The 19,728-nt window shown below is 39.5% G+C and overlaps 1 protein-coding gene across 1 annotated transcript in view; it reads left to right on the top strand.

The window, feature by feature from the left end:
• LOC116501401 (ras GTPase-activating protein 1-like) overlaps nucleotides 1-19,508 on the top strand; it is a 120,880-nt gene extending 101,372 nt beyond the window's left edge. Inside the window, exons 21-25 of the mRNA XM_032206931.1 lie at nucleotides 8,989-9,056; nucleotides 12,836-12,924; nucleotides 14,598-14,675; nucleotides 15,890-16,024; nucleotides 18,678-19,508. Of these exons, the coding sequence (XP_032062822.1) occupies nucleotides 8,989-9,056; nucleotides 12,836-12,924; nucleotides 14,598-14,675; nucleotides 15,890-16,024; nucleotides 18,678-18,761 (454 nt within the window). The 3' untranslated portion in view covers nucleotides 18,762-19,508. The remainder of the gene's footprint in view (nucleotides 1-8,988; nucleotides 9,057-12,835; nucleotides 12,925-14,597; nucleotides 14,676-15,889; nucleotides 16,025-18,677) is intronic.
• Nucleotides 19,509-19,728: the final 220 nt, after the last annotated feature.

Genomic DNA, 19,728 nt, shown 5'->3' with positions numbered 1-19,728 from the left:
CAACCTTGTCGCTTTTAGTTGCAGAGTCCCACACCTTGACCTCAGTTTGGTCCCATATTTCAGGCTCATAAACTGTCCGATTGTTAATAAGGAGAATAAGCTGTAAGGTTACCAGGACAGTCTTTGTTTCTAAGGACGTATGATTCCCCATAATGAGCAACTGCTTACCAGCGAGAGGCAGTTGTGTGTGCGGGTCCGCTTCTCTCAGCTTGAGCTTCTTCCCAGTTCCGGTGCGCCTATTTCCAGCAACTTTCTATACGAGCTTCTCTGAGCAGTTTGCTGAGTTTGGCCGAACCTATCTTCATGAGGCGATCAATGTGCCTGTTCCCGTCCTGGTCTCTGTTCTGCCAGCCTGTTCCTTTTCATTCCTTCTTTCTGCTTCTTTCAATAAACTTCAACTTTCATAACTTCATCACATCGTGTTGCCTTCCTTTTTTATCTTGAGGGCAGGCTCCCCTCTTATACCCTTATCTCCACAGCAGTTCTTTTCAAAACAACTTTTCATTGGTCAAACAACTTTGAATATAACAACAACAGCAAACACCCAGAAACATCCATGCCTTAATGCTGGGGAACAAGAGACCAGCTGGAGAACAAGAAACCGGAGACTGCTTGGAGTCTCCTGAATCACCCTTCTTTGTTCCCTCTAAACTCTTTTATATTCCTGATGGCCTCATCGTTGAGAGTCTAATGTTATCTCAACCACGGGGCATTCCGACCCCCATGGCCACACTCCCACATCTCCCCCTTCTTTATTAATATCAACCATTTTCTCGACACGAATTACCACTCCATATATAACAACACTGAGCCAGGACTTTTTTGTCATCCGGTAATCTGTGGTTCTTGGAGAAATAGGAAACTTCTATAACACTATATATTAAAATTCAGGTGTCTTGGACAGACAGAAGGTGTGTTAACCCTACCGCTACGTATCAGTTCTGAGTAATTGTGGACAATGCCATCACTGTGTACTTATCAATAAGCAAGATATTGCAAGGTCCTCTTCCTTTTTTTTTTTTTTTTAAGTGGTCAGGCTTTAGTATTGCTGTAGTGAAAAAGCAGTCTGTTGGTAGTGTACCCTGAACAAAACAAGAGATGAGTTAAATAGCTTTAGTTGTGTGAGAAACACTCCGTAGCCAATAACTTAGGCTCAGGCGAGGATCTCAGTGAAGTAGTAATTTATTCGCGATTGCAATGGCGGGCGCCCCACAAGCAGGAGAGAGCGCATCTACTAGTTCCAAAACACAGTTTATATACCTTTTGATGGCAGGACCCTCCCCTGTTTCCCCACTGAGTGGGTAATCCAGATTCACAGTCTATCTGATGCTTCACAAACAATGCATGGCCTTCAGTCGCCGGCCTGTTAAATTTCAAATTTCTTTTGACATTTTTACTGCTTGAAGTGGTAATGTTTCTTCACTTATCTGACTTGACTTGACACCGTGATTTTCACCTAATTGTCCTAAGGAGTCTGATTGTCTGCATTTTACAAGGTCGCCTGCTAAACTTTCTTATCACTGTAAGCATATCTCAGTACCACATTCCCTCCTTCTAAACAATGTAACTCTGCAAAAACAACATTTCTATTCCCACAATTCCCCCCTTTTCTTTTTTTATAAACTGTTGATTTTTGCAAAAACTCTTTTTATTTTTATTTATTTATTTATTTTAAGTGTAATTTGGTAAATATCTTCCTCTTCTTCACTTTCTTTGCTCTCCATTTCCTCTAATATCATTTTATCTGAGTAGGGTGGTGGATCTATGGTCATTTGTTTCAATAATGTGGTTTCAATTAACCGCTGGACAAGTCCCCTTACACAGGGGATAACGCAACAGCCAATAGCTGTCAAAACTCCTGCTACTATAATCAAGGATGTAAATATGGACATTACCATCCCTTTCCATTTACCAAACCAAGATTTCAACCATCCTGTGATGGAAGTGTCTGCTCCCGAATTTTCTGCCAATTCATTGGCAAGGGTGGTAAGCCCTTGCAATGCTCTTGTTACTGTGCCATCCGGGGCAGTATTGTTACGGATAAAAGTACAACGGTTGCCCAGCATCACGCATACACCACCCTTCTCCACGAGCATCATATCTAATGCTATCCTGTTTTCCCAAGCCATTTTGCTGATGGCATCTAGTTGTTCAGCGATTCCTCTCATCGCATCCTTGGTATAATTGATGAATCTCTGCTGATTATAATAGAAATAATTAATCCAATCCACATTTTTATTGATTGTTACCCACCAGAACAGTAACTCAAACCCTGCAGCAATTTAATTTCTGGCTTTATGTTAATCCGGAACTCCTCTAGGTACCCCAATAGAATCTATGTATACTCTATCATCAAATGATACTCCTAAGCCTCCTTTACTTCTTCTGGGTATTTGTGATGTTTCTCTTTCAAATGCCAGGGTGAAGGGTATAGCTGATTGAACAAGTGCACAAGTGCCTTCCCAATTAGATGGTAGGGTGGACCGTAAGATCTTCCCTCCACTGTACCACCAGAGATCTGCCCTGGGGATCTCTAGTCTTGAGCAGTTTCCCATCAAGTCCTTGGTAGCACAAGGCAAATTCTCCCAGATGCCAGGTAGCACTCACACCCTGCCGTGAGAGGCAAGCTGTATGGTTACCTATAGCTGTAGAGAATGCAGGGGGAACTGTGATATTGTTATCATGCAAGAAACAGCAAAGAGAGACTTACAGGCCTCATTTCCCCAGGCAGTCTTTTCTTGGTACAATGCAATCATACATCGCATCCCTTGGGAGTCTTTGGTCCACCCCCATGGGAAGGGCACTATCTGGGCAATCGGTCATCCCGAGGCACAAGCATAGCAGTAGCTACAGTTGAGACTCTGGACAGTATATTTGACCCATTCTATCCAGGCATTCACATCCCCATACCCTGTTTGAATCTCAAATGTTTGAACTGCCACATTTCAGAGGGCCTCCTGTTTACTCTCCTGTTTTCTCCTTGAGTTTCTCCATTTCTCTGATGGCAATAGAGGATTGTTTCCATACAGCTATTCTCAATCTGGCTGTTGTGTCTCTCCCAGTTATTTGTTCTTTCTGCTCAATTGTCATTGGGCATTTAAATCTCCACAAGCTAACACCTCACAAGCATCAAACGTGACGGCTTGTGGTACATAACCCTCTGTCACAGTCACCCATATTTTGATGGGGTATCCCGTTTTTGCTATTATCTGGTCATGCCTTTTCCAAGTTACCAATTGACCGAGGCCTTCTCTGAGGCCTAGAATCACTAAAAACAAAATTAGTAATCAATTTTTCCCTGTCATTATTTTTAAACCTTAGGTTTCCAAATAATTATCGATACAAAAATAAGGTGTACACTACTACTATAACAACCCCCCCCTTGGGAGCACTGCAGTTCGCTATAGGTCTGTCCTTTCTCTCAATCACAAGTCACACTCGTTAGTTACCTGTGAAAATAAAAGGTTAGTTTACAATTGTAAGCTCTTATCCTGCTCAGAGTCCACTACGAGATTTTTCTCTTCAATTTCAACTTCCAACAAGTCTTTTGTAGGAACAGCTTCCCAGGTACTAGTGTCGACAGATGCCTTCACTCAAGTATAGTGAGTCCAACCTTTTTCCGCAGTTCTTACGGCTGTTTCAGTGGTCAGTAATTGTCCTTCCCATTCAGGCCGGAGTTGACTCTTTCCAGGTCCGAATCAGGACCCAGTTTCCTGGATGATGGTGGTGAATGGGGAATTCCAAAGGTGGGGTTTGAGCCAACAACCCACAGGTCCTGAGAGATGACAAAGAAGAAGACAACCCCAGAATACAGTTCTTAAGGAAACTCTCTTGTTTTGAATTGTGGTATCTCATCCCTTCTGCCCAGATAGGGCAATCTGAACAGCATCTCATATGGTGAAATTCCTATATCCTTTCTTGGTGCTGTTTAAACCTGTAGGAGTAAGCATTTTACCAAAGGAAGTTGGGTTTCTAACACTAGTTTAGTTAATTGCTTCTTTAATGTCTGATTCATTCGCTCCACCTTCCCAGAAGAGGAGGGGTGCCAGGGGCTGTGAAAATCCCACTCAATCTCTAAGGCCTGCTTTAACCCTTGCAGGAAAGCTTACACCCATCTAGTCACGTGGTCAATTAGGACAAACAAGTAACTCAGTAAAGTTTACCTGTATACTTTGGAAAGGTCAAACCCCTGGCTCCCGTCCCCCTCTAGATGGGTTACAGAACACTTTTTTATTTACCTTTTGACATATGGTACATCCTCTGCATATGTGCTTCCCTAAAGTGTATATTCCTACACAGACATACTTTCTTAGCACAATATCACACATTGCTTGCACCTCCCAATGACTCTTTTGATGTAAAACAGTTAATATTTGCCTCATTATCACTTTATTCAGCATTTCTCTCCCATCAGGGAGTATCTGTTTTCCTTCAGACTTCATGGCTCCTGATTCCTTAAAAAATCATTCTTTTAAAACTTTTTAGTTCTTTCTTAATTTTCAACAATTCCCTGAATCCTCTCTGGATTTATTCTTCATTTTCCCTCAGACATTAGATGCCTTAAATACCTGACTTCTCTTTCTCCATATTGTAACTTTTTTTTTTTTTTTTTTTTTTTTAATACTCTCAAGCCCTGCTTTCCCAGAAAGTTGAATAGCTTGTTAGTAGCTTTCTTCACAACTCTTTTCTCCTGTCCTGACAATAGAAAATGATCCACATATTTGTAACATTAATACCTCCTTGGGAGGTTGTAATTGCTCCAAAATCTTTTTTAAAACTTACCCATATAGATAGGTGGCCCTGTAAACCCCCCAAGGTAAAATTGTCCACCTATATTGTTGCTTCCGCCCCCATTTCAGGGTCTTTCCAGTCAGAGGTGAATATACATTTGCTCTCAGGGCCTGAGAGCACTCCATTAATTACACTGTTATTCCAGTCTAATAATTTACTAGTTGAATGCCCAATTTAATCATCAAATCCCTTCCCAACAGATTAGTCCTTGCCTTGGGTACATACAATAATTACCCAGTGATCATTTTATCCCCTAGTCTCAGCTTGGTATCCCCCCCAAAGTGGCACTGTTATCCCAGCCCCACTTTTTAGGGTTTCATTAGTTAATTTAATCCCTGATACTTTACAAGTCAGTAATGACCTAGCTGTTCCCCAGTGTATTGGGTTTGATGGCAAGGTTCGGGGGCTGTGAGTAGGGGGGTGGGAAACTGCAGTGGCAGCCCCCGTGAGAAAAAAAAACCGGAAGCCTCCCCGTGGCAGATAAGGGACAATTTCATCTGGCCCTAAGGGGCCCACTGCTGCCCAGAGCCAAGCCATGAACAATACAGTCCGTGCCTCTGTGAGAGCACATCCACGAAAACAAACAAACAAAGAAACAAACAAAAACCTGCTTCTCAACAGCAGTTGAGAGAGCGAGAAACCCCCCCGCAGACACCAAAGTCAGTGCAGAAGGAGGGGGAGGAGGCGCTCCAGGCGCTGGAGCCGAAACCCCCCTGCGGCCGCTGGAGAGGCCCCTGGTGGAGCAGGCTGTTCCCCCCTCCCGGATGCTTGGGAAACTGAACAAACACCACAGCAAATATGCAAATATACCAAAACTTCTAGACTGTTACTTAGATAATGCCTACATCCTCTTTCCCTGCTCATTCAACTTCAAACAGCTCTGTTAAATATTACATGCCACACCTTTAACACCTTCAGCAACTCTTTTAACACTTCCTTTATCTTTCTCCAGCCCGCACTTTTCTAATACCAGCACCAAAGGCTCAGTCAGAGTCCAACTTAATTCCATACCTTTTCCCTCCAAGATACTGAAACAACATATCAATATAGCATATTTCATCCCATTTTCCTTCTTTCCTCCTTCTTCCACTCCAGATATTCCTATTCGAAGTGGCCAGCCTGGCCACACTTAAAACATCTTATCAAAGCCTGTCTCTGCTAGGACTCGGGCCACAACACAGGCAGCCCTCTTTGCCTGCCATTCCTTCATCTCTCTTCCTCTCCTTTCCATCCTGGCACTGACTCCCCCTGAAGATTTTCTTCATCTTTCTCCAACCCTCTGCCTCACTACCCGCTGCACTGTCAATACCATTAGTTTCGCTCTCTGCTTTTCCTTCTCATCTCCCCTCCGGACACACACCTCCAGGGCCTCCCGCAGGAGGGTCCCCCAGTGACTGTTCACTACATCCCCCCACCTTCTGAAGCATTTTCTGCATATTTTGCAAGGCTTTAATCACACAATGAACTTTCAAGAGCCCTTGGGATACTGGGTCATCAGGTCTCATCCCCAAGTACTTTCTCATTCTGACCCCAAGTCTCTCATATGATTTCTGTGTTGCACACTATTATTATTCCAGCCAGGATTGGCAAGTGGGTATTTCTGCCCTGCCGGTATTACCCCTGGTCCTGGAGGATGAGCTCTTTCCCATTCTTGTATAGCAGCTCTCCTCCTGATCATTCCCATTTCTTTCCCTGTAAACAACATACTTATAGACATAATTCCCTCCCCCAAGAGTATAAATCAGGTCGTAGGAACTGGTCTAATTGTTCAGCTAGGCTGTTGGGGTTCTTGAATAAAGACTTCCTCTCCTTCTTAAAAGTCCTAACCTCTCTGCTGGTAAGGAGGAGGGGGTAGTTCACCTAAGAGGATACACAGTTAGTGTTAGTACTGTTAGTATCAGGGAAGGCAAAATTCTCAACATATCTTCTACCTTGTTCTAATTCTTGCCAGAGCCTAGAGTACGATCCTTCTTTAGGGACAGTGTTAATTACAGTCCCTGTCTCCCTTCCTGGAGTGACTGCTGCTGCCACCAGTTCAATATTAAGATTATAGGGAGCATAACTTGGCTCCTTCTCTGAAAAAGGAATCTCATTGTTTACACATAAATTTAAAGCCTGAATTTTCATCAGACCCGTATTTTGGCCAAAATACTGCTGTTTCCTTAATTGGTTCTTTTGTCCAGACTGATACACAATATTTAACCCTTTTTTTTTTTTTTTTTTTTTAATTACTTTTCTTTTACAATCCCTCTAATTTTGGGATTATGTTTCCAATTTCTTATCATTTTTCAGGAAGAACTATTAGTAGGCACTCCCCCAGGGATATCTCCCTGTCCCCTGGAACTCATATTTTCCCATTTTTCCTAACCCTCGCCAGTATGTGCTACAGAAATTTCCCTTCTGCAGTGTACCACACACCAACGTACTGAAAAATGGGGGTGTACCGCCAAGCACTTCCCCGTGCAAGCGTTACCGCACACCTATGAGTTTACCAGATTCCCTGGAACTCGTACTTCCCATCTTTCCTAACCCTCGCCAGTATGTGCTACAGAATTTTCCCTTCTGCAGTGTACCACACACCAACGTACTGAAAGATGGGGGTGTACCGCCAAGCACTTCCCCGTGCCAGCGTTACCGCACACCTGAGTTTACCAGATTCCCTGGTGTACTTCCAAGCACTTCCCCGTGCAAGGATTACCGTACACCAGATTCCCCTGGTGTAGTGCCAGCACTTCCCCGTGCAAGGGCTTACCATACACCAGATCACCCGACCCCCAAGGCAATACTTAATATTTCTTACCTTGGTCTGTGCACAGAGTTACCGGATCGATTCTTAAAAACCCGGAGTGCCTACCTTCTTCCTTTCCCCACTACTTCACGGATCCTGCCTCTTTAACCAGTCTCGGGCCCTCTGTCAGCTTTCCGCAGAACCGCCACCGTCGATGCACAGGACCGCTGAAATCAGCGGGGCATGCCTTCCTGCTGCTGCGGCGGTGGGGCTCCCCAGTAGGTGACTGGATCCCGGACGAGCCCCCAAATTGTGAGAAACACTCCGTAGCCAATAACTTAGGCTCAGGCGAGGATCTCAGTGAAGTAGTAATTTATTCGCGATTGCAATGGCGGGCGCCCCACAAGCAGGAGAGAGCGCATCTACTAGTTCCAAAACACAGTTTATATACCTTTTGATGGCAGGACCCTCCCCTGTTTCCCCACTGAGTGGGTAATCCAGATTCACAGTCTATCTGATGCTTCACAAACAATGCATGGCCTTCAGTCGCCGGCCTGTTAAATTTCAAATTTCTTTTGACATTTTTACTGCTTGAAGTGGTAATGTTTCTTCACTTATCTGACTTGACTTGACACCGTGATTTTCACCTAATTGTCCTAAGGAGTCTGATTGTCTGCATTTTACAAGGTCGCCTGCTAAACTTTCTTATCACTGTAAGCATATCTCAGTACCACATTCCCTCCTTCTAAACAATGTAACTCTGCAAAAACAACATTTCTATTCCCACAGTTGGTCTGTATGTCACTTCATTTATAGCAATCTTCTAGAATCACAGTTAACCTCAGATGGATATTTTTTACTTTATCAGCTGTCAACAGAAAGTTAGATTTTTCTCATGCTAAACTAAAGGCTATTTTGGGTTTCTGTTGAGTAAGTTTCTAGTGCTTTTCTCCAGCTTTTCCAGAAAGTAGCTGATCTAGGATAATAATATACTGTTATCAGCTCAGTTTAAGCTGATATAAGGCTATGTTGCTGCCAAAAAAGAGGTTCTGTTCGGACTGCACTCTTGCTTTCCTTACATTGGCTTGGGGGAGCAAGTGGCTACAGGTTCAATTACTTGTAGACTTTTGGGAGGTAGAAGACTAAGTTTTCCTCCTTCTTAAAGCCAGTGCGGTCTTACACCACAGACATCAGTATGGTTTTACGGTTAAGCTTTTCCCAAGTGGTTTCAGAGGTTCACCTTAATTGGGAAATCAATACGCCTGTTTTTATTTCATTTTTTTTATAAAAGTTGAAATCATAACAAGACATTCATAATTAACAAACATTTTCATGAGGGTGCAGGCTCGTTGTTTGTCACCTGTCTCAAAAAGGTTTCCACATTGACTTAAATGCTTAAAGACTACATAATTTTACAATAATTTTTTAACTTCATTATTGAACAAAATACAATTTTCTTCCCATTTCAGTGGCTTTGTTTTTCTTCGACTGATTTGTCCTGCTATACTGAACCCAAGGATGTTTAATATCATCTCAGGTGACTATGCTTCAGATTAAATCCATGCTTTATATAGTAATAGGCATAAACTTACTTTAGTGCCTAATTTAAAAAAATATGAATTCTTTTGAACAGTGTGTCCAAAGCTATGCTATCCATATTAATTGACTGACTTTCTCACTAAGGGACCCAGAACATGGTTTTTACTCTCAAAGGTGAGACAGTGTTTATTCCCAAGGTCTTGTTTTAAAGTAATGTCCAGTCCCTCCGTCTCCCCAGAAAACTTTGTTGATATTTAAAAGATATAATATTGAACTCTTACTTTAGCAGTGTGTAATATATTCGGGGGGGGGGGGGGGGGGGGGATGAGGGGGGGACACACGATACGACACGACCAAAACAACAGCAGAAAGCCACAAACACATTTCTTAAATCAACAAGATCTATAAAGTTGAAAAGATCTGCAGAGCCTGGAATACATTTATGAACCTAAAAAAATATGCTTGAGTAATTTGTCTGACATTTTTGCTTAAATAACTTCTAGAAGTTGGAAAAGTCTCTACTTTGAGTCATTAAGTACAGTCAGTCTTAAGTAAGGAATCTTAAATATGAGAGGTATATAGTAGTATGTAAGAAGGGTGTGTTGTGCGGACTTACAATAGTAATCTTGTTTGTCAAAGGCCATACTTAGGCAAGCCAATAAGAACCATTAAACCAAATGTGAAAGTGTTGCATAAAGAAAGCATTACCTGTTTTTTTGATGCTTTCTTTGTAGTGTCTATATCAGTAAATAAAACAGTGACAGGGACTATTCCTTTGCTAGAACAGCATTCCTATACTCGTGTGTGGCAGGATTCTGGCTGATATTGGATAGCATTCTCCTAAACAGTTCTTAGGTGTGATTTGGGTGTTCACATGCATCAGAGAACTATGTCTGACATGGTTGGCATGGGGCTGCTGTGAAGCTTTAAGGGTCAGGGCATGGATTCTCCCATGGCAATTGGCTTAAGCACCTAGAAATATCTCTGGGCTTTTTAACTTAAATGTAGTTGAAGTCTTACAGATGCAACAACTACTGTGTGTGTTATTGTTATTCTAGACATAATGCTGTGTTGAAGGGATTTCAGTTTTTTAAGTTTTGCTGTATTCCTTGTGTGAGAGGAAGAAAGGAAAGGCATTAAAACTGCTGGTGGGAAAACCATAGTACCAAAATATTGGGATATCTGAGTTCTGTAGTTTTAAAAAGTTTGCATATGTTATACTTCATCCATACCTTTTTTTTTGCTAGTCGGTCGAGGGAAGTGATTGTCCCGCTCTACTCTGCGCTGGTGTGGCCACACCTTGAGTACCGTGTGCAGTTCTGGGCACCATAGTACAAAAAGGACGTAAAACTGTTGGAGAGTGTCCAGAGAAGGGCTACAAAGATGGTGAAGGGCCTGGGGGGGGAAGACGTACGAGGAGCAGCTGAGGTCACTTGGCCTGTTCAGCCTGGAAAAGAAGAGGCTGAGGGGAGACCTCATCGCGGTCACCATCTTCCTCATGAGGGGGAGTGGAGGGGAAGGCATTGATCTATTCTCTTTAGTCACCAGTGATAGGACCCGAGGGAATGGAGTCAAGCTGAGGCAGGGGAGGTTTAGGCTGGACTTCAGGAAGAGGTTCTTCACTGAGAGGGTGGTTGCACACTGGAACAGGCTCCCCAGGGAAGTAGTCACTGCACCAAACCTGTCGGAGTTTAAGAAGCGTTTGGACCGTGCACTTAGTCACATGGTCTGAATTTTTGGGTAGACCTGTGTAGTGCCAGGAGTTGGACTCAATGATCCTTATGGGTCCCTTCCAACTTGGGATATTCTATGAGTCTATGATTCTATGATTTTTTCTTTTGCATACTAAGTAAGTATGTAGATGGCACTAAATTAGGAGGAGCTGTTGACTTCCTTGAGGGTAGAGAGGACTTGCAGAGAGATCTTGACAAATTAGATGGTTGGGCAATCACCAACCACATGGAATTTAACAAGAGCAAGTACTGTATTCTGGACCTGGGATGGGGCAACCCTGTATATATATAAAGACTGGGGGACGAGAGGCTGGAGAACCTTTGATCTCCAAAGGGTGATCTGGAGGTTCTAGTTGACAGCAAATTGAATATGAGAATATGAATATAAGTTGAAGAGTGTGCCCTGGCAGCCAAAAGGACCAACCGTATCCTGGGATGCATTAAGCAAAGTATAGCTAACCAGTCAAGGGAAGTGATTGTCCCACTCTACTCTGTAACGTTTTCTGTCCTCTCTCTAAACTATACTGAATGAGGCCTGAGTCAGTCCAAAAGTTCCTCTCACCTTGTAATGATTTTCATACAGGCTTTGACAAAAGCATTTAAGAACCATTGCCTGGTACATGGTGATCCTTTCTTTAGTGTTTTTTATCATCTTCAGATTTGTGAGTTTATTTTCGAACTTGGGGACTACATTGAGACCACTATGTCTTAAGCTGTAAATGGAATTGTTATCCAGTAATTTGTGTTATCCCTTTAAAGCTTGTCTGTAAATTGTTAGTCCTGTTCAGAAGTCCAGCTAATATTCTCAGCTATCACTAAGGTAAACTTACAGACTCTATATAGGGCTGTTAGAGCTGTTCAAAAAAAAGGGGGCTCTTTCTTTTTGGGGCAAAGCTTCTAACATACTTTTTCGTGTAATAAGGAAAAATATATATATTCTGAAATCTGCATGTATACATAGAGTTCAGTTTCAGTAGCAATGTGCTTGTTCTATCATCTGAACTACCGTTCTCAAAAATATTGAAAAAGTTAATTCCTTTGTTTCAAACTTGATTTTTAAAAAAGAATACTCTTCTTTAGATCAGTTATCTTCATCTTGAAGTTCCCAGTTCTAAGGCTAGTAATGTTTTCCAGAATTGCTTCTTCGAAGGGATGTCTAGCACTAGATGCTATGAACAGCTGAGATTTGTTGCATTAGTGCCTCAGTCTAAGCTCCAGCTAGGCCTAAAAAGTTTGAACTTAATTGCAGTGCTGAGTAGGGTAGGGAGCAGGAAGACAGAGAGCATCAAAAGATGCAGACAGACAATGAACAGTATATAGTATTATGAAGTACTGCAAAATTTACAGTTTATGTAATAATTGTGTTAGTTTTGGAACACTTAAATGGCCAGTAAGCAGAAAGCCAAATTTGACTATAGCTGTTTATAAAAACAACAACAAAAAAACAAACCTACACTTAACACTAATCTTAGTTTAAAACCAGAAGCAATAGTAGCAGGATATTCTTGCATTTGATTTATACAGTAAATAACTATGCTTTCATGCAAATACAAACCTGGATTGCATGCGATCTTTAGTCTATTTTCCCTGTACTAGCAATTTCCCATATAATTTGCATAACAATGCAGGACCCACTTATGTGTGTATGGATAAATAAGGAAAAGGGTAAAATCAATTATTTTATTATATCCTAAGAACAAATAATCCTCCTTTTAACAGAGTTGGTTTTTTTTTGCTTTTCTTTTTTGTGAAAAGACTTTCCACTTAATTCATAGAACTTCTGTTAACCTAAGGCTTCCGAGGAACACTTTCTTACTTTGTTCTGTAAGCAACTAGTACAGAAAGTCAGATATGCATATCAATTTTTGTGGACATAATTAATAATAAAAAAAATAAAAAAAAAACAAGTTTTACTTGACCATGACAACATTCAAATTATTTAATTCCATGATAAAAATAAATTGGAGAAGAGATTAACTTTTATGTGACTGGTGGTAGTTTTAAATTAAATGGCCAGTAACTCTCTGCTTTCTATTTCTGTCAGATTCTCCTTCCCCTACTGCTGCAAGAACGTTGACACTGGTCGCCAAGTCTGTGCAAAATTTAGCAAATCTGGTTGAGTTTGGAGCTAAGGTGAATATAATTCTATACAGAACAGCCTAGAACTGCATTGTCAATACATTTCAATGTTCCTGTTTAATACAGGCAAAAATCTATTGCTGTTTGGTTGTACAAAGCCTAATGTGTGATCTGGGTGTCTTCATCAGCAAGGAGACCTTGTTCCTGCAGTTCATCCAATCCTCTTCATTTGGAGCTCAACAGGGAACTAATTTAAACTAGAGCAGTAGCATAATGTCTGTCTGCATTGGGAAGAGGAATCAATCATTTTGAGAATGAATCATCTAGAAATTGGTGTGAATGGTTTGGTGCATACCATGAGGATTTTGAATCTGGTAGTATGAACAACAGAAATAGTCTGTTAAAATAATTGATGAACCAGTGACCATACTAGTAGGTGTTATAGAGTGTAATGCAACCATATTTTCATTCTATGAGAATGGATAAACTCAGACATATGTTCCAAAGACAACAATGGAAGTAGTGGACTGTTTTGTCTGTCGGTGACCAAAATGGTAGCAGCCATACCCTAGTATTTTTGGTGTTGGAGTTGGAAAAGTAGGAGAGGAGAGGCAGGCAGCCATTCCTCTGCAAAGAAAACAGCTATGTAATGGTAAAATGGGTAAATTTTATTTAGGAATATCCATATCAAAAAGACAACTGAGAAATGCTAAAGCAGAAATCTGTGATTAGAAAGAATCTGTTCAAAAAAGGTGTATCATCTGCCTTAAGTAGATGATAGCAGACTTTTTTGCATTTCCACTGATTATTTAATGTCAAAAAGGGGAGACATCTTTCAGTAATATTGGTATGCCTCTGTACAGAACCTTAAAAGAAAATGGATATAGAATGTATTTTATAGAATATATGTAATAATTCTCTTTCAAACTAAGACCAATCAGGAAGAAACATCCAGCTGGATATAGAGTATTTAATTCTGAAACAAATGAATAACTGTCAGCCTTTCCATCTGCACCACACCCTCTCCACATGCACACTTTTGCACTACTTATTCCTTAGAGTGGCATTTTTCTATTGGTACAGCATTTTGAAACACCACTTTTATTTGTACTCATCTTCATATTGCTTGACATAATTTTGTAAATCAGTTTTACAAGTTGCACTAAAAAGACTCAGCTTTTAATAAAGTCTCTATTGTATCACTAAAAGAATGCCAGCAGCAACTGGTCTGTTCTGGTTCCCAAGCCTCAGCTTGGTTGAACAATACATTTGTTGATGTAAGCATAATGAAAGATAGTGAGTTCAGGCTGCCATTATAAAGCTGTTTGTTTGACACTCGCAAGTTGGAATGTAAGCATTAATGAAAGAACGAGAAGGAGGGCACTTATTTCCAGATGTTACCTCTGAAAGTTGTTGTTTGTTGGTTTTTTTCATTGAAGCTATGTATCGGAGAAATGTCCATCTTGAAATTTTAAATTTCTGAAATATTTGTGTCACTGTGCCTATATAAACAATTTCAGAATACATCTGGAATACAAAAAAAAAAAAAAGTGTAGCATTTTGACTGCTGGTACACCAGTCATTATAAATTCACTTGAAAAAATAAAATTACTCCAGATGACACATTTGTGTTTTGTAGTGTCACTTCTCTGATAACAATTCATTCATTTCAGATATGACTACATTGATATTGATTTGTTCTAATAAATACTTTTAAAAATTACTAGGAGCCATATATGGAGGGGGTAAATCCATTCATCAAGAGTAACAAACACCGTATGATCATGTTCTTAGATGAACTTGGGGTAAGTTCGTTTTTCTTTTTTATAATCTTTTTAATCTATTGGAAGCTATTGGAATTTGCATAGCAACATCATAAATGAAAATTCTTTACAGTTCTTAACTATCTCAAATGCATCATCTTCCACACGATTTTGAATGCTTGCTACTGAAAAACTTCTTATCCATGTTTAGGAACTGCAGATTGCTCTTGGCCTGTCGCACAGAATTAAAACCATCAAATGTCTTGAGGGGTTGGAATCGTTTAGCATTGCTGTATACATGAGATCTCTTTGAGCTTTTCCCTGAAGATTAGGGCTTTTGGCCAAAACTACCTTTCTTTTATATTTTATGACAAATTACATGTAAGAATTTGTTTTATGGTTTTGACCAGACATTTTAAAAAAAAGTTTTTTTTTTTTTAAAGTATTATGTTCAGTTGCAGTTATACATTACCAAACGTGTCTCTGCATGTATTCTAGATCTTGTATTTTAAAATAAAATAATAATTGCAGTTCATATCAAAACTGTTACTGTTTTGTGTATGGTAGCTATAATAAGAGTACGGAGCTCATGTTTGTGCATATGTGTGTATGTATGTGTGTATACATGTTTAAATTGAGAATTTGTTTTAAAAAATAAGATGAAAGAAATGTGCCTAGCTTCCTGAATTGATCCATTAAGTGGCCTAGAAGACACAGCACAATATTTTGATAATCTGTAAGAGTGAGTGTTTGAAGCGTGTCAATTAGATCAGTTGCCATATGTCACCTTTTTCTGGTTAAATGGCAACTTCTTACATGTATTATGATATACTGTTTTTTCTTTAAATGACAGATTCAATACAAGGACTCTGAAAAATCTTCATTTTTAAAATAACTGATTAAACTACTGCTGTAATATGAATCTCTATTCTCAGTATCTTTCTGGTCAGCTTAGAGGCAGCATAGCAACATCAGACCTTTTAGTAGAACCCTCCTACTAGGAATAGGAATTGCTGTTTATTTAGTAATCACTCCACATGAAATGTGTAACCATAATTAAAATGTCTTTGTTAAATATATGCTTGTGGAGTGAAGGAAATATATAATTTGTATTATATAACATGAACAAGAAAACTTAATTTTGAAGAAAAACGTTACAGTACTTGTTTGCAGTATTGAAACAACTGTAGAACTGTAATTTCCAGTATGCCTGGGTACTCACCATTCTAAGTCTGCTCTCATAATTTTTGTTAAAGAATGTTCCTGAGCTTCCAGACACTACAGAACACTCTAGAACTGATTTATCTCGTTATCTGGCAGCCTTGCATGAGATGTGTGTGGCACATTCAGATGAACTTCGGACACTCAGTAATGAGCGAGGTGTAATGCAGGTAAACTACAATGGTTAACAAAAATCTTAAGTCTTGAGTTATTGCTTAATATCACGATTCTTTTGTAATATTTCTGGTCAGTAGTGTGAGTGATAAAAGTTTTAATATGTACTTTTCACAAGGAGGTAGGTATCTGTAAAGGTAAATGGCTGGTTTGGGCTGGGATAGAGTTAATTTTCATCCTAATAGCTGTTATGGTGCTATGTTTTGGATTTAGGATGAGAATGTTGATAACACAACCATGTTTTAGTTGTTGCAGAGCAATGCTTACACTAAGTCAAGGACTTTTCAGCTTCTCATACTGTCCTGCCAGCAAGGAAGCTGGGGGTGCACAAGAAGCTGGGAGGGGACAGAACCAGGACAGTTGACCCAAACTGGCCAAAGGGTTATTCTATACCATGTCATGTCATGCTGAACAATAAAACTGGAAGAGTTGGCCATGAAGACTGCCCCTGCTCAGGGACTAGCTGGGCATTGGTTGGCAGGTGGTGAGCAACTGCACTGTGCATCACTTGTTTTGTATATTCTTTTATCATAATTAATATTATTTTCCCTTCCTTTTCTGTCCTATTAAACTGTCTTTATCTACCCAATGAGTTTTACTTTTTTCCCATTCTCTCCCCCATCCCACTGTGGGGGAGTGAGCAAACAGCTATTTGGTGCTTAGCTGACTGCCTGGTTAAACCACAACAGTAAAGAAGCTCAAAACCATGGACTAAGTATTTATGCAATAAAACCAAAATGTTTTACAGGGATGCTTTTTAGTTTCCAGAAGAAGCTTTTACTTTTTAGAGGAAGCCTAAACCCAAGAAATTACTGTCTCCTGACAGGCTCTCTGGGTCACAAGTTTTTTAAGATCTTTTTTTTAATTGAAAACTAAATTTACTTTCCTTAGGTGTCTATCACTAATTCACTTCTGCTTCCTGATTTATTACATTTGTAAACAAACATGGCCAACTTCTCTAGCAAGCACTATAAATGACTCTTCTGTTCCAACTATTAAGCAAATGTACTATTGTGGTGTTTTTACCGTGCTAGGCAGCTGAACTCCACCACAACCGCTCTCTCACTCCCCCTCCTTAGAAGAGGAGGGGAAGAAGTAAAGGAAAGAACAACTCATTGGTTGAGATGAGGATAATTTAAATAAAGGGAAAAATAGTTATTAAGGACAGATTATTATTAATTAAATAATTTAACTAAAGGGAAATAAGGAAAAGGGGAAAAGGGAGGGGAAAAGGGAAAAAAAAAAAAAAAAAAAAAAAAACAAGTAAAGGCTGTGTGGAAGTGCAGAGGAAAGAAATTACTCTCTACTTCCCACAAATGAGCGATGATTGACCACGTCCTTGAAGCAGGGCCTCAATGCACATAGCCAGTGTTCGGGAGAACAGAAGTTTTCACAACGAGAGCCCACCCCTCCCCTCTTCTTCCTGTTTCCACCTTTTATTGCTGAGTGTGACATCACATGGTATGGAATATCCCTTTGGCTGGTTTAGGTCAGCTGCCCTGGTGATGTTACTCTTCTCACTTTTTGCCCACCCCCTAGGAAGGTTAGAGAGAGTCCTGATGCTGTGCCAGCAATGCTCATCAGCAGACACAACACTGGTGTGATACCACTGCTGTTCTAGCTACAAGTGTAGAGCACAGCACTGTATGGGCTGCTGCAGGGAAAGTTAACTCCCCAGCTAGACCCAGTACAACTATAAATTATTATTCTTTTCCAACTATTAAACGTCTATGTAACTTTTATGAAAACTTATTTTTAATAAGAAAAATGTTCAAATGACTACCTTTTTTAGTATTTTGAGACAAAGAAATTTATTTGCTAATGGTCTACTAATTACAATAGGCAAGTCATTACTCAAATTTCAGTAGTAATGTTTTTTGGGTTTTGTTTTGTTTTTAATCAAGGGGGTTACTGCAAACCTTTATATGATTTTGCAAAATGTGAAAATACATTTGTATTTAATCATCTTTGGCAGAAGAAAGCTCAAGGAATTAAAAATGAAATAATGTTTCATTACAGCAGTTCAAATCTAATCCCATTTAATAACTACTACAGTTTACCTCTTTGGTGGCATTATGGGGAAAAAATCATCATATTCAAGTTCATAATTCATTCACAGCTACTAGTAGTCTTGGCAAGGCAAAAACAATGGCTAGACTGGCATGCAGGATAATAGAAGCTTTCAATACTACATACTCACTTAGAGATAAGGGTTATTTCTTTTACAAGGTTTGTATCTGAAGTACTTAATGATAACAGATGTGATACTGTTTCCTCAATACTTATTTCTACTTCAGAAGACTAATTTCTTCTTGTGGGTTTCCATAAAGAAAACTCTTGATTTATTTTTTTCTTCCCTTTTCCTCCTGTCAGTGAGGTTAAGTTGGTTAACTTTCAGGTTAAGTTGGCAAGATTTAATGGGTGTCCATGGATGCTGATAAATTTCATATTGCTGTTTTACAGTTGCCTTTTGAAGTAATGTCTTAATAGCAAGGGAACTGGAGCTGTGACGGCTTTGGTGTGTGTGTGTGTTGATATATATTTTAAACTATCTAATTACAGGTCTGGTAGGCTAATGTTGATGGTTCTCAAGCAAGGTGTTTGTTTTTCTCTAGTTGCTAATGTAGGGTTGTACTCTTTTTTCTACAGCATGTTCTTAAGAAGTTGTTGGCTATTACGGAGCTGCTTCAACAAAAACAAAATCAGTATTCAGTGTCTAATAACATCAGGTAGCAACCTGAATTCTGCATGGATCCAGCATGTCTAATATGGCAACTCACACCAGTATCACTTTTGGTTTTTAGCTCTTGCCAAAAATAGCACACCCTGTCACATTACCAGTGATGTGTGAACTATGCAAAGAGAAAACAAAGATCCTGTTGGTGAATGATTGTGCCAGCAGATTTTTAAGCTATCTGTGCAGAACAGTTGCACTTTTCCTCTTGGAACCAGTTCTTATAACCTCTGAGCCTTGGTGTACAGTTTACCTTCTGCAAAGAAAATGCTGTGACTGTCTTGAACTTGAAAAATTGCTTTCAGCACCTCTAATTGCCAAACCTTTTCTGTCTTGTTGGAAAAGAATTATCAACTGACAAGGAAAGAAATGCATTGTTTTGACAGCTACATATAATGGGATAACATTTCTTACTATAATTTCTGACTGGTTACAATTATTATGGCTTTGACCGTTTCAACCACTTGAACTTGTATTTACAGTTTGTAGACTTTGATGGGTATAGTAAGAACAATTGTTGTTGTACACTTTTTACACCATGCTGTTTCTCTTGCTGGAATCTTGTTAAAAGACAATATGCAGAATGGGTCTTGTCAGCTTTATTCTTTAATGTGCCACATTCAGTCTAAATTCTTACATTAAGGACTATATCCATCCAGATAAATCACAATGCTTTTGTAAAATGTTTACAACAGTAAAGAATTTTAATTCAATAAATTTACTATTGTATCAGATGTGCATGTGTCCATTAAAACATTTTATGAAATAAATGTAGGTCGGTCTTCTGTGTAAAGTAAACTTACCACAAATCTTATTTTTAAACATAAAAAATAAGTTTTTAAATAATCAAGCTGCAGATAGACTCTTTGTGGAAATTAGCTAACCTTGGCTGCTGTGGAAATTTTTATAGTGTCTACCTAAATAATACTTTGAAATGTTCATACAGTGTCACATTATAAGTCAGTA

The sequence above is a fragment of the Aythya fuligula genome, chromosome W, assembly GCF_009819795.1.
Source record: "Aythya fuligula isolate bAytFul2 chromosome W, bAytFul2.pri, whole genome shotgun sequence".
In the NCBI taxonomy this organism is placed as follows: Eukaryota; Metazoa; Chordata; class Aves; order Anseriformes; family Anatidae; genus Aythya; species Aythya fuligula.
The sequence above is the reverse complement of the archived record's forward strand: the minus strand, read 5'-3'. Positions and strand labels throughout refer to the sequence as shown.